We start from the raw sequence: 18,669 nt of genomic DNA, 5'->3' as shown, positions 1-18,669 counted from the left end.
TGTTCAAAACATGTTTTTGGAAATGTTTTGATCAAAAGTTTTCAGACCTCAGATGTAGAGCTTGAGGCCAGAATTTTCCCATTGTATTCAGGGAGAAGAACATAGGATGAACGGAAAGGAACTGTTGAATATAATTAATTGGATCTCCAGACAGCAGAAGCCTTAAAATATATAAACTGGTGTAAATATGTGTGTTATGTTTGCCTGCATAAGAATCAGGTTTCACAACTGCTCCATCCTAGATCCTAGCAGACATGAAGACGCTGTGTGCTTTCACTATTGCCTTTTTTACCCTGAACTTTTCTCTCATCTGCAGCTTGACCGAACCCAATTGCTTTTGGAGAATAAAGAAGAATGAAGATGATGATGGAGATTTGCGAGGTGACTGTGGTTTTCAACTTTTTACATTCGAGACGCCTATTGAAATTTTTTATACTCACTTTTTTAATTTGAGGTAAGTTATTAAATTTATTTCCTGCTTCAGTATTATGAATTAGAAATATGTAATTGTGTACACAACCTGTGAGATTCTGTCCTGTTTTTCCCCTTTTAACTTTAAGAACCACAGAAAATTAATTATAACTTCAATCACTATTTTAAAATTTTCAAATGTGTCACAGTTTACGTTAGCCTTACTACATTGGCTCTAGTTCACAAAGCTGGAAAACGAGAGAGACTGGATTCTATCTCTTAAATCTTTTTTGATATCATACGTTGAAATATGTTTTTACCTTTACCTTGAATTCATAATTCCCACTTTTGGCACGTGACTGCATCACTTTCTCTCTTCAACTTTCTGCCTAGCATTCCTGTATAAGCATGCATGTAAAGGCCTCAATAAAATGGTTATCTAATTTTGGCCTCTAAAAGTTGGGCATACATACATTGAAATATGTATGGTGTGGTGGTGGAAGGATGTCTATTATATATGATTACATGTATATTATTACATATATATTATGAGCACATATATGTACTTTGCATTATAAAATACTCTTTAAATGAGCCCCTCCTGTCATTCTGGGGCTGTCATTGAATATGGAAAAAGCCTGCCAGAGTTCTTATACTGTTAAGAGAATATCTTTTCATCCAGTGATGCAAACACTCAGGCACATATTAGAATTATTATCTTCATTATATAGATATTCAATATTTTTAACTTTTAAAAATATGTAACATTAGAGAACATCTAGGAGAATAAATGTGCTTCTTCTGGATAAGAAGCTGTTCTCAATGTGGATACATACTTCTTAGATTCCAAGTGTGAGATGGTATCATTAGTGGCTGCAGATCATGAGAGAAGGGATGCGGAAATCACTCAAATTTTAGCTAATCAATGTGCTTCATTCTTTCATAAACTGAAATTTCCTGCACTTTCTATCCCTGACTCTCATCCCATTTCTTATTCAATTTTTGTGTCTTTGGGATGTAAACAAAATATTTTCGAATTGATAGCCACAGTATACTATGTACACTGTAATAGTAGTTGTGGCTTCACATTATTATAATTCTGTGTGAGGTTAGTAGAAATTTCATTTCTGATGCATTCTATATCATCCCAGATCTCATTGGAAAAAATAGTGGACATTCTCACTACTGACACATCCATAAGCGATAGTAAGATTTAAATTTACAAATATGTGAATTGCCTCAATACACTTTTACGGTTTAAAAAGGAAAACTTAGCTCCAAACATTTAATTGAAAAGTGCTAATTTCAGCAAGAGTGCATGTTTGTTGTTTTACTCCTGATGAGAGGTAATTGCTAATAGTAACAGATGAACAGATGAACTGCCAACTGTGCTTGGGCAGAGCAACACATACCAAGTGAAAGAAGATCTTACTGTAGAGACATCTCTTAAAGAATCTTAAAGAATTAAGAAGCCTGAAGTTTTAAGAGAAATCTCAATCCACTTTTACAAAATTAAGATAGTAACAACACACTGAAAAATAACTTTAAGTTGATGTGTAATGGAGCCTATAAACTATTATTCAGGTTACATAGGATATTCTATCATTTAATGTACTTGAAATGAATAAATAAATTTAAGGTGAATATATCTTTGTATATTTATTGTTTAATGAATACTAACAGTGAAAACTATTAGAAGCATGTTCTATGAACAAGGAAATATTATTGACAATGCTTCTCACTATGCATAAAATTAGCATTTTCATAATGTTTAACATGAAAGAGTTTTTCCTAATTTGATATTTAAAAAAATGTTCTTACTGATACCATAAATTCTCTCCTAAAAACACTGATACGCTTTTCGAAGTAAACTGATTGTTAGATAATTTACACAGATACATAATTCATTTTGCATACACTTACTCTATGTTAGGTATTATTACGTAAGGGCTTTTGAACATAATTATAAATGATTCACATTTTAATATTTTATGCTCTTTTACTCTGCTTGATAGTTGAAGGATATTTTGAGTTTTGAAACAAGTCAGTATGCAACATTAGGTATAGGATCATGACTAATAGAAATTATGAAATATGCATTAATGATATTTTTAGGGTGCAAAGGTATATGAATATAAAAGTTGAACAAAATTTTTGATGTAATATATGATTCAAAAAATATTAAATATTATTATATGTTTGAATATAAAGTACATTTAAATACTAAAAATATAAGGCAAATGTGTTATGTATTTCATGTGTAGTTTAACTCATGCTTCTTATTTTGTATTTGTGGAATTACATCTCCACAATTATATTGTAACAGTCTTACTCAGTTTGGCTCTAATGTAGTTTGAAGATGGTATTCAGAGATAAAATAGTCCCCTTATTGACAATTACAATTACAAAATTTATCATATGTTAGTGTCCTAGGTCTATGAATTCTTAAATTGTATTCAAATCTTAAGATCTCTAATTTATGAGACTTATTTCATGACATTTAGACAGAGATTTAGAATGTCCTGTGGTACAAATTTAACTGCAATTGAAATTTTATTTTTCAAACATCTCGCTTAATCATCATTATGCTTAGTTTTAGAATACCAGCAAGAAAATATGAGTTTTTTCTGGTACTGATTTTTGCTACCGATGAGATCAACAAGAATCCTTATCTTTTATCCAACAAGACTTTGCTATTGGCATTCGTTGCTGACCTGTGTGAAAGTACAATTAGTGTTCTGGATGAAGAACGTACAAAATATCAAAATATCAATTTCAAAATGATTAATTATTACTGTGGAACAAAGCAAAGTTGTGATGTAGAACTTATAGGACCGTCATGGACAACTTCCTTAAAACTGTCAATTTATTCAAGGACACCAAAGGTAATAATGTGTGACACTGGACAAATTACCAACATTTAAATTCCATTTATATGTGCCTCAAAGAAAACTTGGACCACGTACATTTGTGGGTATGCTGCTACACACACACACACACACACACACACACACACACACACACAATAAAATAATTAGATTGTATAACTCTACTGGGCAAACAGGAAAAAATGTTTTCTAGAACATTCACAATTGTCAGGAATATTCTAGAATATAATATGAAAAATATATGATATTTATAGATAAATTTTACTACCCTCATTCTGAGTTCTGAATGGTGAGTAACTTTATTTGTATATATGTCTAAACCTCCTAACAATCATATTCCTCATGTGGATGTTTCATCCTCTCTTCTATACTCTTCAGATTTTCTTTGGACCATTTAATCCTAACCTGAGTGACCATGACCAGTTTCCCTATATCTATCAGATAGCAACCAAGGACACATATTTGTTCCGTGGCATGCTATCCTTGATGTTTCATTTTGGATGGACTTGGATAGGACTGGTCATCTCAGATGATGACCAAGGTATTCAGTTTCTCTCAGACTTGAGAGAAGAAATGCAAAGGCATGCGATCTGTTTAGCTTTTGTGAATATGATCCCAGAAACCATGCAGACATACAAGACAAGGGTTAAGATATATGACCAACAAATTATGACATCTTCAGCAAAGGTTGTTGTCATTTATGGTGAAATGAACTCCACTCTAGAACTCAGCTTTAGAAGATGGGCATATTTAGGTGCACAGAGAATCTGGATCACAACCTCACAATGGGATGTCATCACACACAAAAAAGATTTCAGCCTTGATTTCTTCCATGGGACTGTCACTTTTGCCCACCACCACAATGACATTCCTGTGTTTAGGAATTTTTTGCAAACAATAAACACATCCAAGTATCCAATAGACATTTCACAGTCTATGCTGCAGTGGAATCATTTTAACTGTTCAATCTCAAAGAGCAATAACAAAATGGATTGTTTTACGTTCAACAACCCATTGGAATGGTTAGCACAGCACACATTTGACATGGTCCTGAGTGAAGAAGGTTACAATTTGTATAATGCTGTGTATGCTGTGGCTCACACCTACCATGAACTCATTTTACAACAAATAGAGTCTCCGAAAATGGAAGAACCCAAAGGAGTATTCACTGACTGTCAGCAGGTAACATTTCTTACATTTCATTATGCTTAGATTTATCAATATGACCTTTCAGGCCCCTGAGAAGTTCACAAACATTTGTTACAGGTTATGTCTCAGTGTAAAGTTTTCTATACTGCAAAACTCCAAAATGAATTTCATATATAGATATATATCATGCACAGTGATAATTTTTAAGAGGAGACAATACATTTTTATAAATATCAGTGAAGGGGTTGGGGATTTGGCTCAGTGGTAGAGCGCTTGCCTAGGAAGCGCAAGGTCCTGGGTTCGATTCCCCAGCCCTAAAAATAAATAAATAAATAAATAAATAAATAAATAAATAAATAAATATCAGTGAATTGTGTGACAATGTGTTTCAACATTTAACCAAATGTGTTCAAAATTTAAAAGGAGCCAAGGATTTTATCATGAAATCCTTAAGTGATGACTAGACTAGAATATTTTTCTCAAGAAGAATTTTTCTAAATAAGCACAGTTGCTCGGATAATTGTTATTCATTTAAGTTAATAATTATTTATAAAACAACAAATGATGAAGAGTGCACATTTTATTAAGGTTACATTTATTTCATATATGTATTCAGTATGTACATGATTAATCCACTACCATTCTTTACTTCCAAAACTTCCAGAATTATTAACTTCCCCTTATTTCTTACGTATTTGGCTTCAGCTTTTAAATATTATTTTGTCAAACATGTGTACACATACACACACAAACCATGTGATTTGTTCTCTGGTAATCATTTATTCTAGCTTTTTTACCATCAAACATTTATTTGAAGTATATTAACTATTAATTATACAGTATAACATATAATTATAACTTGTAATAATGCAGTATCATGCACTTTACTACATGGGATTAATTTAACACACCTGTCTTTTCTGAAAGACATTAAAAGATTATGGGACATTCTCAATTTGGCATTCTGTGTATTTATATGCATATATAATCATCTAATGATTAATCTCATTTAGGAGGTTTCTTTGCTAAAAACTAGGGTATTTATTAACCCTGTTGGAGAACTGGTGAACATGAATCATAAGGAAAATCAGTGTGCCAAGTACGACATTTTCATCAATTGGAATTTTCCACAAGGCCTTGGATTAAAAGTGAAAATAGGAAGCTATTTTTCTTGTTTACCACAGAGTCAACAACTTCATATATCTGAAGACTGGGTCACAGGAGAAACATTGGTAGGTATACTACAATTTTATTTTTTTAAATATATCTAAATTTTAAAATAGCAAGCACTCAAATAATATCCATGTGGTTAAAACAAATTAATATGCTCGCAAATGACCATTCTCAGTTACAAGCACCAAAAATTTAATAACACTGAAATTCATGTAATCTGGTCATAGGGATCAAAGGACTCAGAATTCCATGTTCAATTGCATCCCTGTGACTATTTACTGCATACTACGGAAATATATTTATTAAATTTATAGCAATATATATACACACAGACACCTACACACACAAACACATATGTGTGTATATATATATATATATACATATATATGTGTACCTACACATAAACCATGAAATTATCTGCTTCTATGAACATAGCTGTAACCCAATTGAGTATAGAATAGATTCATTAAGAGAAGTATTTTTCCAGATTCAAACTTTTCTTTTGCTAATTTATAGATTTTATTATTAATTTTATGTATTTACTTTTTAATATTATCCTCCTTCCCAGTTTTCCCTCCTCTCCATAGTATTGCCTTATCTGGCATCAGAGTGAAGAAAGTCCCTTGGTTCTGTAGAGCGTGCATGCCACAGATTATGAGAATGTTAGATCAGGGAGGCCAGAGTGGCCAGATTGTTGGAGGAGCTCTCTAATAGAAGCAGAGGGAGGGGTGGAATGGGGATTAAAGGTTTTCTTTTACACTTAGGAAAAGTTCATTAATTGTATGAGAGTCTTGTATGACATTCTTTGTTCTTACTCATTGAACAAGGATTTCTTGATATATCCTACCTTCTCTCTCCTTACAACTCAGTTTTGTTATTATTATATTTTGAAGTCTTGACAGAAAAACTGATGCCACATAAATGTTCCATTTAAATTAACAAGTTTAGCAAGGACAAAATTTAGATTCTGATACCTGAAATGTTACATATATATTACATGACATAGTAATTATTGTATGACATTCAGTGCATTGCAGGTTAATACAAAATAATAAATTATCAGAGGAATATATCTGGTAATATCCCATATATTAATCTATGGGTCATTTTACTTATGATGTATTCATGAACTACACACACATACACATTAAATACATATTTGTATATTATAGATAATGTGCATTGTTTATGTATATATATTTTATAAATATGTATGTGTGTGTGTGTTTGTGTGTGTGTGTGTCTGGATGTCTGTGTGTGTGTGTGTGTGTGTGTGTGTGTGTGTATGTGTATTGCCTCAGGTTCCCTCCTCAGTGTGTAGTGTGACATGTATTGCAGGATTCAGAAAAATTCATCAGAAACAAACAGCCAACTGCTGCTTTGATTGTGTCCAGTGCCAAGAAAATGAGATTGCCAATGATACAGGTACATACTTGCATGCAGAAGAAAATATGATGAATTTGAATACCTTCTCTTTACAAACTAGAAATATGATATGACCTAAATCCCAAAATCTCCATGTTTCAGAATTTAATTAGTTAAATAATATCAGTTTCTCTTGGGCCCAGTAAATTATCTGCAATATCTTCTACAAACAACCCATGTCTCTCACAATACAATGCTTAATGGTTTTATATTATGCAGAAAAAGTTTAGGGGGACATACATGTGTAACAATTTTTAAAAAATAATTTTAGGCATAACCTGAGCAAATGTTTATTCTTCTTCAATTCTTTGTACAAAAAATCTTGATTACATGTACAGTGTACAATCTTTCTGTCATCCTGCTTGGTCCCTCACAAAGACAAGATGCTCAGAACAACAAGTGTTCTCGAGTGAAACATATTTTAAGAGCTTACATGGCATAAAGGATTAGGCATTTCCTATCAAAGAATTAGAATAAGAGTGACGATTTCAAGAATGCAACAAGAGATAGGAGAGTACTTATTATTAATCACAGCCTAACTAAGGAAAGTGGGATGAATGTCAATATCGATAATCTCCATGCCATAACCTTCTATAGCCATAACCAAGGAAATTGTAGTTGGGGGAAAGGAAATTGTACCACAATAAGAGGGATATGCATAAGTTTATGAAGCATAAGGCCTCAAGAATGAATGTATTCCTTTACACACACAGTATTTGAATGAGGAATTGTATGTTCACAAGCCTAAGGATAGATACAGACAAAGCCCAAAAGCAAAAGAAATATATGTTTTTCATCAACCGGCATCAATAAATAAGTCAGCATACTAACTTTGTCTCTGAATAGTGAAATTATATTTGAGAAATAAAATAAACTGAGATTATGCATATTAGTAATCATATTTTTATTTTATTTTTGTTTAAGCGACAACATTTCCATTTTCTATGATGATGATTTGTTCCATCACAAAATATAGGTAAATAGATAGCAAACTTAATTTAGTAGTTTCTAGAGCAATAATGAAAAAAATGCATTCTCAACCCCAAACTATTTATTGATATATCCTCTGAATAAAACAAATATACAATTATTAACTACACAAATGTGATATCTTATAAGGGATTATTGTTCTTTGCCAGCAGATATGGAGCAGTGTGTGAGGTGTCCAGATGATTCGTACGCCAACTTAGAACAAACCAAGTGCCTCCAAAGAGCTGTGACATTTCTCGCTTATGAAGATCCACTGGGGATGGCTCTAGGGTGCATGGCCCTGTCCTTCTCAGCCATCACAATTCTAGTACTAGTCACTTTTGTGAAGTACAGGGATACACCCATTGTGAAAGCCAATAACCGCATTCTCAGCTACATCCTGCTCATATCTCTGGCCTTCTGTTTTCTCTGCTCATTGCTCTTCATTGGACATCCCAACCAGGCCACCTGCATCCTGCAGCAGACAACATTTGCAATATTTTTCACAGTTGCTATTTCTACTGTGTTGGCTAAAACAATAACTGTGGTCACAGCTTTCAAGCTCACTACTCCAGGGAGAAGGATAAGAAAGATGATGATAAAAGGGGCAACTAACTTGCTCATTCCCATTTGTACCCTAATCCAACTTGTTCTCTGTGCAATCTGGTTGGTGACATCTCCTCCATTTATTGACAGAGATATACAATCTGAACATGGGAAGGTAATCATCATTTGCAACAAAGGCTCAGTCACTGCCTTCCACTTTGTCTTGGGATATTTGGGCTCCTTGGCTCTGGGGAGCTTCACTGTGGCTTTCTTGGCTAGGAACCTTCCTGACAGATTCAATGAGGCCAAGTTCCTAACATTCAGCATGTTGGTGTTCTACAGTGTTTGGATCACCTTCCTCCCTGTCTACCACAGCACCAAGGGGAAGGTTATGGTTGTTGTGGAGGTTTTCTCCATCTTGGCTTCTAGTGCAGGGTTGCTAGGGTGCATATTTGTCCAAAAGTGTTATGTTCTTTTAGTTCGACCAGATTTAAATGTTCTTCGGAAATAAAAAGATAAATTGCTTTATCAAACCTTTGAGAGTTTTAAAATTTTAGATGGTACTCAACATATCTATTTTGCTTCGTCATAAAAAAGTTTTCATAAATCATCAAAGAAAATTAAGTAATATCTAGGGATAGTATTTGTAACACAGAACAGCACTGCCTAAAGCAATACTAATTAGTAAGTTTTGGTGGCAAATGAGCTCTCAGAAGCCTAAACATATTGAGAACAGGCAATCTCCATTAATGGGAGGTTGCAATCACTTTGATTTGTAGATATGTGTTTAAGAAATATTCTTAATTACAGATTAGTATACGTTGATTCTGCTCCATGTAGGTAAGGCAACCTCCAAGCAAGATGTTCTGGGAGTTATAAGTAAGAAGACTGTCATAGGATGGACAGGAATCCAGTGATCAGCATTATTCCATGGTCTATCATTGAATCCCTTCATCCATGTTCTTTTCTTGGCTTCATTCAATTAAGTGTGTCCATGGTACATAAGGAAATAACACTTTTCTCATATATGTTTTGACCATGGTGTTTTTTACAGCAACAGAAACTAAAACATCAGCTAATTGGTAAATTGCCTTATGTGGGAATTGGAATGCCATATATTATGGATGAGATATTGGAATAGCTTTATAATATACTATGAAGATACTCAGAATATCAAATAACATACTAAGAATAGTACAGTGTATGAAAAGGACTATGGGGTTCAGATTTTGCCTGCTCTTGATCTTTATATGAAAACACACCATATCATTATGAAATGTAAGAGTGTCTCATTAACTGAGAAAAATTGATAAGAAAAATAATGTAGTACAAATTACCCTTTTCAAAATTTGGTCAGTGAAGTCTGCAAACATATAAAATACTTTAGATGAAGAATCTCATGCATTTTCTCAAAATAGGAATAATTAAAGATTATTTAGTTTCATATTACATACACAAACACACAGATTAAAAAACATACACACTACTATTTCTGAACAATAGTTTGTGAAATAGTGTCATTTTTTCAAAATAATGGTTTTTTATTTTTTATTTTTTACTGTTATTTGGTAGTTTATTTTTCAGAGTGTAATTTAATTGCTTTTTTTCTTTACATATCCTGACTCTAACATACATTTTTTACCTTCTCTCTGCACCCCTAAAAAGCACATGGGCTATTATATCATTAAAGATTGTTGAATACATACATGTATTTTACATACATATACATTTTGAAATATAAACTGTAGGAACCAAGCAAAAATTACATACATTTATGTTCTCATGGCTCACCATTTGATACTACATAACCAACCATTCTTTGTTTCCTTCCCTTGCAATGACAATGTGTCCTGTTCTCTTACTTAAAGATTCCTTTAAATTGTTTTCTAGCCTAAAAGCTTTGCAAGCTTTCTTCCTTCCAAACTGACATGCACGGTGTAATGATTCTTCCTCAGATTTTATTGTTGGAATCATATTCCTAAAACTTTTTTTCTACCTATGCTCTTAGAATATTCTTCTTCACAGCTAACTTCCTCATCCTTTGACACTGAAGATCTTTCCCACCAACTTCTTCACTAATCCCTTGGGTTTTGTTGTTGATGTTGTATTTGTTGTTGTTGCTGCTGTTGTTCATTTGGTTGGTTGTTTGGTTTTGTTTGGTTTCACTTTTTGGTTTGTTTGTTGTTGTGTTTTGTTTTGTATCTTTGGGTGAGGGAAAATTGTGTAGAGGATACATTCATCTTTATACTCTTTACCTTTACTCTGGAAACATGTAGTGTAATTTCTACCAATTTGAATTCTAGTATTTAGAACTAAAGCTTCTGGTTTCTGACCACACACCTTCTATATTTTATATATGGAGATATATAAAATGTGAAATCTCCATTTTCTGCATACTGTCACATTTCCCTGACTGTGAAGGAAGTTTGTTAGTCTGACAAAACAGTGTCAAATAGGGGTTGGGGATTTAGCTCAATAGTAGAGCGCTTGCCTAGGAAGCGCAAGGCCGTGGGTTCGGTCCCCAGCTCCGAAAAAAAGAACCAAAAAAAAAAAAAAAACAGTGTCAAGTAACTTTTTCAGAAATATCTCTTGATCATTGAGCTCATCATCAGCAATGGTCAACTTTGATATGTACTCATACGATGTGCAATAGTTTGAAATCCTTACACAGATTTTTAAGATCAGGTTCCTTCCACAGATGACTTTTTCACCAAGCTCTTTTTTCATTTAATTTAATTTAAATATTTATCTTTTTTATTTCTTCTTTGTGACTTTCACATTATGAATCTCCACGGGTTCATTTGACAAAGCATATGCAAGATATTGTACTGTTTAATTTTTATCACCTTGATAAAATTAGAACCATTTGAGAGAAGGAAATGAGAACATGAGTTTAAGGGCCTTCTTTGATTAGTCATCAGTGTAGCTGGACTCAATGCAATGTGAGAAATGCTATACTTGTCTTGTCAGCCCAGTGCAGTGTCAAAAAGGAAACTTAGAAAGTCTGTAATTTTTACTCCTGTATGGCTTCCTTTAGTTCATGCTTAAGTTTTTACAATGCAATTCTATAAGCAGGAATACAAATATACCCTAAAATTCCCCAATTTCCGGTTAGCACAGTAACAGAATTCAAATGCGAAGTTGTTGCATAATTTGATATAAATCAAGGACTGGGTCTTAAGCACAAAACAATATGATTGAAGTGTTTTTTAAGTAATTGCTTTTTAATGAAAACATAATGCCAGGCATGGTGGCAAATGATAGTAATATTCTCAATATGAAGGATGAGGCAAGAATGGATTTAGAGAAACAAAGTTAAAACCATGCTGTGTGATGCGAGATCACATCTGATATTTGTAATCATCTGTGCTTTTAATTTAAATAGATATATTAAATGTTCTCTATTTGGGACTGTGGAGAGTGTTTGTTATTTAAGGGAATGTTGTTCCCAGGCTCACAAGCACCTATGAATACATATTTTGATTTTCATAATCCTCTTTTGTCCTTGTGCACTCATGAACATATGAGTCTCTCCAATCACAGAGATAGGATTTAAAATAAATGGGAAAACAAAACAAATGAAAAGACAACAAACATACTTTGAAAGTTTTCTCAGATTTATTTCTCTAGGCTCAAAATCAAGAACTCACACTAGTTCTGAAAATTCAATTTTCAAGCCAATCATCACTAAGGGATTATGGCATGCATCTATACACTTCGCAGATGTACTTCCTAATGTGCACAAGCAATCCCACATATAAACCACATAACAAGTAAAACAGCAGCAGTCACACACACATAAATGTTCTCTGGGAAAGTGTGTAGATTTGCTACCAAATGCCTGTAATCTTGTGAAAAAAAAGGCATATGGGAGGACTGTAAGCTAATCAAAGGCATCTTCTTCTACACAGTGACCTATGACTAACATGAATGATGAGACAACATCTTACAAGAAATAACAAAGATTCTCTCACCTTTAAAAGTTTCATTTGCCTATGATGAATATTTGCTAGAAAGCTTGGTGGATTGTAGAATCTTCTGGAATCAACACCATCACTCATTTTCTCAGTCAAGGGCACTGGTATAAAATAAATAATACATAAGCCTTTCTAAGAAACACCATCTTCCAGTCTTTTTGCTTCTCACTTTCTTCTTGGTGTCATATTTCAGAATTATTAATTCATTTATATACTATCAAATTGAATTCAAATTTTTGGCAAGAGGCTTTAAGAAACCCATTGTCAACCAGAGAACCAAATAATACTATTAAAAAATGGAGTACAAAACCAAACAAAGAATTCTCACATGAGGAATAACGAAAGGACATGAAGCACCTAATGCAATGCTCAACATCCTTAGTTGTCATTGAAATGCAAAACAAAACAACCTTGAGATTTCACATCACACCAGACAGAATGGCTAAGATTAAATCTCAGTTGACTGCACATGTTGGCAAGGATGTGGAGAAAAAGAAACACTCCTCCATTTCTGGTGGGATTGCAAGGGGCTACAACCACTCTGTAAATCATTCTGGTGGTTCCCCAGAAAACATGGCATAGAAGTACCTGAGGAACCAGCTACACTACACCTCAGAATATATACCCAAACAATGCTCCAACATATAACAAGGACACATGGTCCACTGTGCTCTTAGCAGCCTTATTTAAATAGCAAGAAGCTGCAAAGAAGCCAGATGCCCTTCAACAGAAAATTGAATACAGAAAATGTGGCACATTTACACAATGCAAAACTACTCAGCTATTAAAAACAATGGGTAAAAACAATATTTAAGCAAGTGGGGGGAACTAGAAAATATCATCCTGAGTAACTTAACCCAGTCATGAAAGAACACACATGTTCTGCACTCTCTGATAATTTGATATTTGCCCAAAAGTTCTGAATACCCAAGAAACAATTCACAGACCATATGAAGTTCAAGATGAAGGAAGTCCAAAATGTGGATGCTTCAGTCTTTCTTTGAAGGGAAATCAAAATACTAACAGTAAGATATACAGGAACAAAGAGTGGAGCCGAGACTGAACAAAAAGTCATCAAGAAACCCCCCCACCAACGAATCCATCCCTTATGCAGCCACCAAACCCAGTCACTATTGCTGATGCCAGAAAGTGCTTACTGACAAGAACCTGACTTGGATGTCTCCTGAGAGGCTCTACCAGAGCCTTTCTAATAGAAATAAGGTTTGAAGTCAACCATCAGACTGAGCACAGGGAAGACAATGGAGAAGTTATAGAAAGAACTGAACGAGCTGAAAGGGTTTGCAAACGCATAGGAAGAACAGAAATATCAACCAACTAGACCTCCACCCACAGTTACCCAGGACAGGACCACCAACCAAAAAGTACATGGTGGGACCCATGACTCCAGCCAATTATGTTGCAGAGGATGGCATGTCCAGCATCAATATGAGGAAAAGCCCTTGGCCCTGTGAAAGCTCATTTCCCCAATATAGCATAATGCCGGGGCATTGAATTGGGAGTGAGCGCATGGGAATGGGAAAATCTTCATGGAAGAATGTGGAGGGAAAGGGGGATAGAGGAGGGGGCAAAGGAGATAACATTTGAAATGTATATACATAAAATATCCAGTTAAAAATTGATTAGATTTCTCCTAAATACATCTTTTAACTGATCTTCAGTTATGTGGTTCGTACTGACAGGACTATCATAGAGAACAGAGTGGTTAAAATCTTAGAGTTCACAATTTTGTACAGGTAATTTTTTAATTGATTGATTTGTTTAATGATTTATTGATTAATGTTTATGCATATTAATGGTTAGCCTCATAGATATATGTGAAACACATGTTTCCTAATGATGAGGATACATAGGATGTCATATAACATAGAAGAAGAATGAAAGTCCATCTCTCAGCATCTGTTGAATGCATGCCATTACCCACTTAGTTGTATGGTTACGTGAAAATGTCCCCCTCCCTTTGGCATGCCAACTGGTAATGTCATTTTGTATGTCTTCCTTAGGTAATTCACTTATTATGTTGTCAAGCTGCGGCTCCATGATTACATAGAAGATATTTCCACTCAGCAGAAACCCTAGTGCTCAAGATTTCACCATCTTCTAGTCCCTTCACATGAAGTTACTTGTGAACTCCAGGGCGTGGTGTCATGTTGTGCACATATCATATAGGGTTGGACACCCCATAGTTAGATATCCCTTCATGTTAACAAGTAGAGATTTTCTGCAATGCAGAAAACTAAAAATTGTCTTATTTTTAATAAGTCCATTGAAAATAACTTGTGTTCTTTTTTTCTGTTTATTTTTTTCTTTTTTTTATTAACTTGAGTATTTCTTATTTACATTTCGATTGTTATTCCCTTTCCCGGTTTCCAGGCAAACATCCTTCTAATCCCTCCCCCTCCCCTTCTCTATGGGTGTTCCACTCTCCATCCTCCCCCATTGCCGCCCTCCCCCCAAAAATCACGTTCACTGGGGGGTTCAGTCTTAGCAGGACCCAGGGCTTCCCCTTCCACTGATGCTCTTACTAGGATATTCATTGCTTCCTATGAGGTCAGAGTCCAGGATCAATCCATGTATAGTCTTTGGGTAGTGGCTTGGTCCCTGGAAGCTCTGGTTGCTTGGCATTGTTGTTCATAAGGGGTCTCGAGCCCCTTCAAGCTCTTCCAGTTCTTTCTCTGATTCCTTCAACGGGGGTCCTATTCTCAGTTCAGTGGTTTGCTGCTGGCATTCGCCTCTGTATTTGCTATATTCTAGCTGTGGCTCTCAGGAGCGATCTACATCCGGCTGCTGTCTGCCTGTACTTCTTTGCTTCATCCATCTTATCTAGATTGGTGGCTGTATATGTATGGGTCACATGTGGGGCAGGCTCTGAATGGGTGTTCCTTCTGAGTTTGTTTTAATCTTTGCTTCTCTATTCCCTGCCAAAGGTATTCTTGTTCCTCTTTTAAAGAAGGAGTGAAGCATTCACATTTTGATCATCCGTCTTGAGTTTCATTTGTTCTAGACATCTAGGGTAATTCAAGCATTTGGGCTAATAGCCACTTATCAATGAGTGCATACCATGTGTATTTCTGTGATTGGGTTACCTCACTCAGGATGATATTTTCCAGTTCCAACTATTTGCCTACGAATTTCATAAAGTCATTTTTTTGATAGCTGAGTAATATTCCATTGTGTAGATGTACCACATTTTCTGTATCCATTCCTCTGTTGAAGGGCATCTGGGTTCTTTCCAGCTTCTGGCTATTATAAATAAGGCTGCTATGAACATAGTGGAGCATGTGTCTTTTTTATATGTTGGGGCATCTTGTGGGTATATGCCCAAGAGAGGTATAGCTGGATCCTCAGGCAGTTCAATGTCCAATTTTCTGAGGAACCTCCAGACTGATTTCCAGAATGGTTGTACCAGTCTGCAATCCCACCAACAATGGAGGAGTGTTCCTCTTTCTCTGCACCCTCGCCAGCATTTGCTGTCACCTCAGTTTTTGATCTTAGCCATTCTGACTGGTGTGAGGTGAAATCTCAGGGATGTTTTGATTTGCATTTCCCTTATGACTAAAGATATTGAACATTTCTTTAGGTGTTTCTCAGCCATTCGGCATTCCTCAGCTGTGAATTCTTTGTTTAGCTCTGAATCCCATTTTTTAATAGGGTATTTGTCTCCCTGCAGTCTAACTTCTTGAGTTCTTTCTATATTTTGGATATAAGGCCTCTATCTGTTGTAGGATTGGTAAAGATCTTTTCCCAATCTGTTGGTTGCCGTTTTGTCCTAACCACAGTTTCCTTTGCCTTACAGATGCTTTGCAGTTTTATGAGATCCCATTTGTCGATTAGTGATCTTAGAGCATAAGCCATTGGTGTTTTGTTCAGGAAATTTTTTCCAGTGTCCATGTGTTCCAGATCCTTCCCTAGTTTTTCTTCTATTAGTTTGAGTGTATCTGGTTTGATGTGGAGGTCCTTTATCCACTTGGACTTAAGCAGGGTGATAAGCATGGAATGATCTGCATTCTTCTACATGTTGACCCCAGGTGAACCAGCACCATTTGCTGAAAATGCTGTCTTTTTTCCATTTGATGGTTTTGGCTCCTTTGTCAAAAATCAAGTGCCCAAAGGTGTGTGGGTTCACTTCTGGGTCTTCAATTCTTTTCCATTGGTCTATCTGTCTGTCTCTCTACCAATACCATGCAGTTTTTAATCACTATTGCTCTGTAATACTGCTTGAGTTCAGGGATAGTGATTCCCCCTGAAGTCCTTTTATTGTTGAGGATAGTTTTAGCTATCCTGGGTTTTTTGTTATTCCAGATGAATTTACAAATTGTTCTGTCTAACTCTTTGAAGAATTGGATTGGTATTTTGATGGGGATTGCATTGAATCTATAGATTGCTTTTGGTAAAATGGCCATTTTTACTATATTAATCCTACCAATCCATGAGTATGGGAGATCTTTCCATCTTCTAAGATCTTCAATTTCTTTCTTCAGAGGCTTGTAGTTCTTATTGTACAAATCTTTTACTTCCTTGGTTAAAGTCACACCGAGGTACTTTATATTGTTTGGGTCTATTATGAAGGGTGTCGTTTCCCTAATTTCTTTCTTGGCTTGTTTCTTTTTTGTGTAGAGGAAGGCTACTAATTTATTTGAGTTAATTTTATACCCAGCCATTTTGCTGAAGTTGTTTACCAGCCTTAGTAGTTCTCTGGTGGAACTTTTGGGATCACTTAAATATACTATCATATCATCTGCAAATAGTGATATTTTGACTTCTTCTTTTCCGATCTGTATCCCCTTGACCTCCTTTTGTTGTCTGATTGCCCTGGCTAGAACTTCAAGAACTATATTGAATAAGTAGGGAGAGAGTGGGCAGCCTTGTTTAGTCCCTGATTTTAGTGGGATTGCTTCAAGTTTCTCTTCATTTAGTTTAATGTTAGCAACTGGATTGCTGTATATGGCTTTTACTATGTTTAGGTATGGGCCTTTAATTCCTGCTCTTTCCAGGACTTTTATCTTGAAGGGGTGTTGAATTTTGTCAAATGCTTTCTCAGCATCTAATGAAATGATCATGTGGTTTTTGTTCTTTCAGTTTGTTTATATAACGGATCATGTTGATGGTTTTCCGTATATTAAACCATCCCTGCATGCCTGGGATGAAGCCTACTTGATCATGGTGGATGATTGTTTTAATGTGCTCTTGGATTCGGTATTCCAGAATCTTATTGAATATTTTTGCGTCGATATTCATAAGGGAAATTGGTCTGAAGTTCTCTTTCTTGTTGGGTCTTTGTGTGGTTTAGTTATAAGAGTAATTGTGATTTCATAGAAGGAATTCGGTAGTTCTCCATCTGTTTCAATTTTGTGGAATAGTTTGGATAGTATTGGTATGAGGTCTTCTATGAAGGTCTGATAGAATTCTGCACTAAACCCATCTGGACCTGGGCTCTTTTTGGTTGGGAGACCTTTAATGACTGCTTCTATTTCCTTAGGAGTTATGGAGTTGTTTAACTGGTTTATCTGTTCCTGATTTAACATCTGTACCTGGTATCTGTCTAGGAAATTGTCCATTTCCTGCAGATTTTCAAGTTTTGTTGAATATAGGCTTTTATAGTAAGATCTGATGATTTTTTGAATTTCCTCTGAATCTGTAGTTATGTCTCCCTTTTCATTTCTGATTTTGTTAATTTGGACACACTCTCTGTGTCCTCTCGTTAGTCTGGCTAAGGGTTTATCTATCTTGTTGATTTTCTCAAAGAACCAACTTTTGGTTCTGTTGATTCTTTCTATGGTCCTTTTTGTTTCTACTTGGTTGATTTCAGCTCTGAGTTTGATTATTTCCTGCCTTCTACTCCTCCTGGGTGTATTTGCTTCTTTTTGTTCTAGAGCTTTTAGGTGTGTTGTCAAGCTGGTGACATATGCTCTTTCCTGTTTCTTTCTGCAGGCACTCAGTGCTATGAGTTTTCCTCTTAGCACAGCTTTCATTGTGTCCCATAAGTTTTGGTATGTTGTACCTTCATTTCATTAAATTCTAAAAAGTCTTTAATTTCTTTCTTTATTTCTTCCTTGACCAGGTTATCATTGAGTAGAGCATTTTTCAATTTCCACGTATATGTGGGCGTTCTT

At 35.1% G+C, this 18,669-nt stretch overlaps 1 protein-coding gene across 4 annotated transcripts; it reads left to right on the top strand.

Annotated features, from left to right (window-relative positions):
- Positions 1–254: 254 nt before the first annotated feature.
- LOC134484845 (vomeronasal type-2 receptor 116-like) lies at positions 255–9,072 on the top strand. Of its 4 annotated transcripts, none has more exons than XM_087609883.1 (6): positions 255–454; positions 3,011–3,296; positions 3,678–4,481; positions 5,462–5,680; positions 6,923–7,046; positions 8,189–9,072. In XM_087609883.1, the coding sequence occupies exons 1-6, from the start codon at positions 255–257 to the stop codon at positions 9,070–9,072; spliced, it is 2,517 nt and encodes an 838-aa protein (XP_087466009.1). The 4 variants fall into 4 exon arrangements, with proteins under 4 accessions (XP_087466009.1, XP_087466003.1, XP_087466002.1 ...); XM_087609877.1 differs by having other exon boundaries at positions 8,186–9,072; XM_087609876.1 differs by having other exon boundaries at positions 3,005–3,296.
- Positions 9,073–18,669: the final 9,597 nt, after the last annotated feature.

Source organism: Rattus norvegicus, chromosome 1 (assembly GCF_021556685.1).
Source record: "Rattus norvegicus strain SHRSP/BbbUtx chromosome 1, alternate assembly SHRSP_T2T, whole genome shotgun sequence".
NCBI classification, from domain to species: domain Eukaryota; kingdom Metazoa; phylum Chordata; class Mammalia; order Rodentia; family Muridae; genus Rattus; species Rattus norvegicus.
Note: the sequence above shows the minus strand (reverse complement) of the source record. Positions and strands in the feature narration are given on the sequence as shown.

Bases quoted from the DNA above. Each gene is read 5' to 3' on its own strand.
- LOC134484845 (XM_087609875.1), top strand. From the start codon at position 255: ATGAAGACGCTGTGTGCTTTCACTATTGCCTTTTTTACCCTGAACTTT. The intron at 3,297-3,677 runs GTAATAATGTGT...TATACTCTTCAG, and splicing joins TTTATTCAAGGACACCAAAG to ATTTTCTTTGGACCATTTAA. The intron at 4,482-5,461 runs GTAACATTTCTT...AATCTCATTTAG, and splicing joins TATTCACTGACTGTCAGCAG to GAGGTTTCTTTGCTAAAAAC.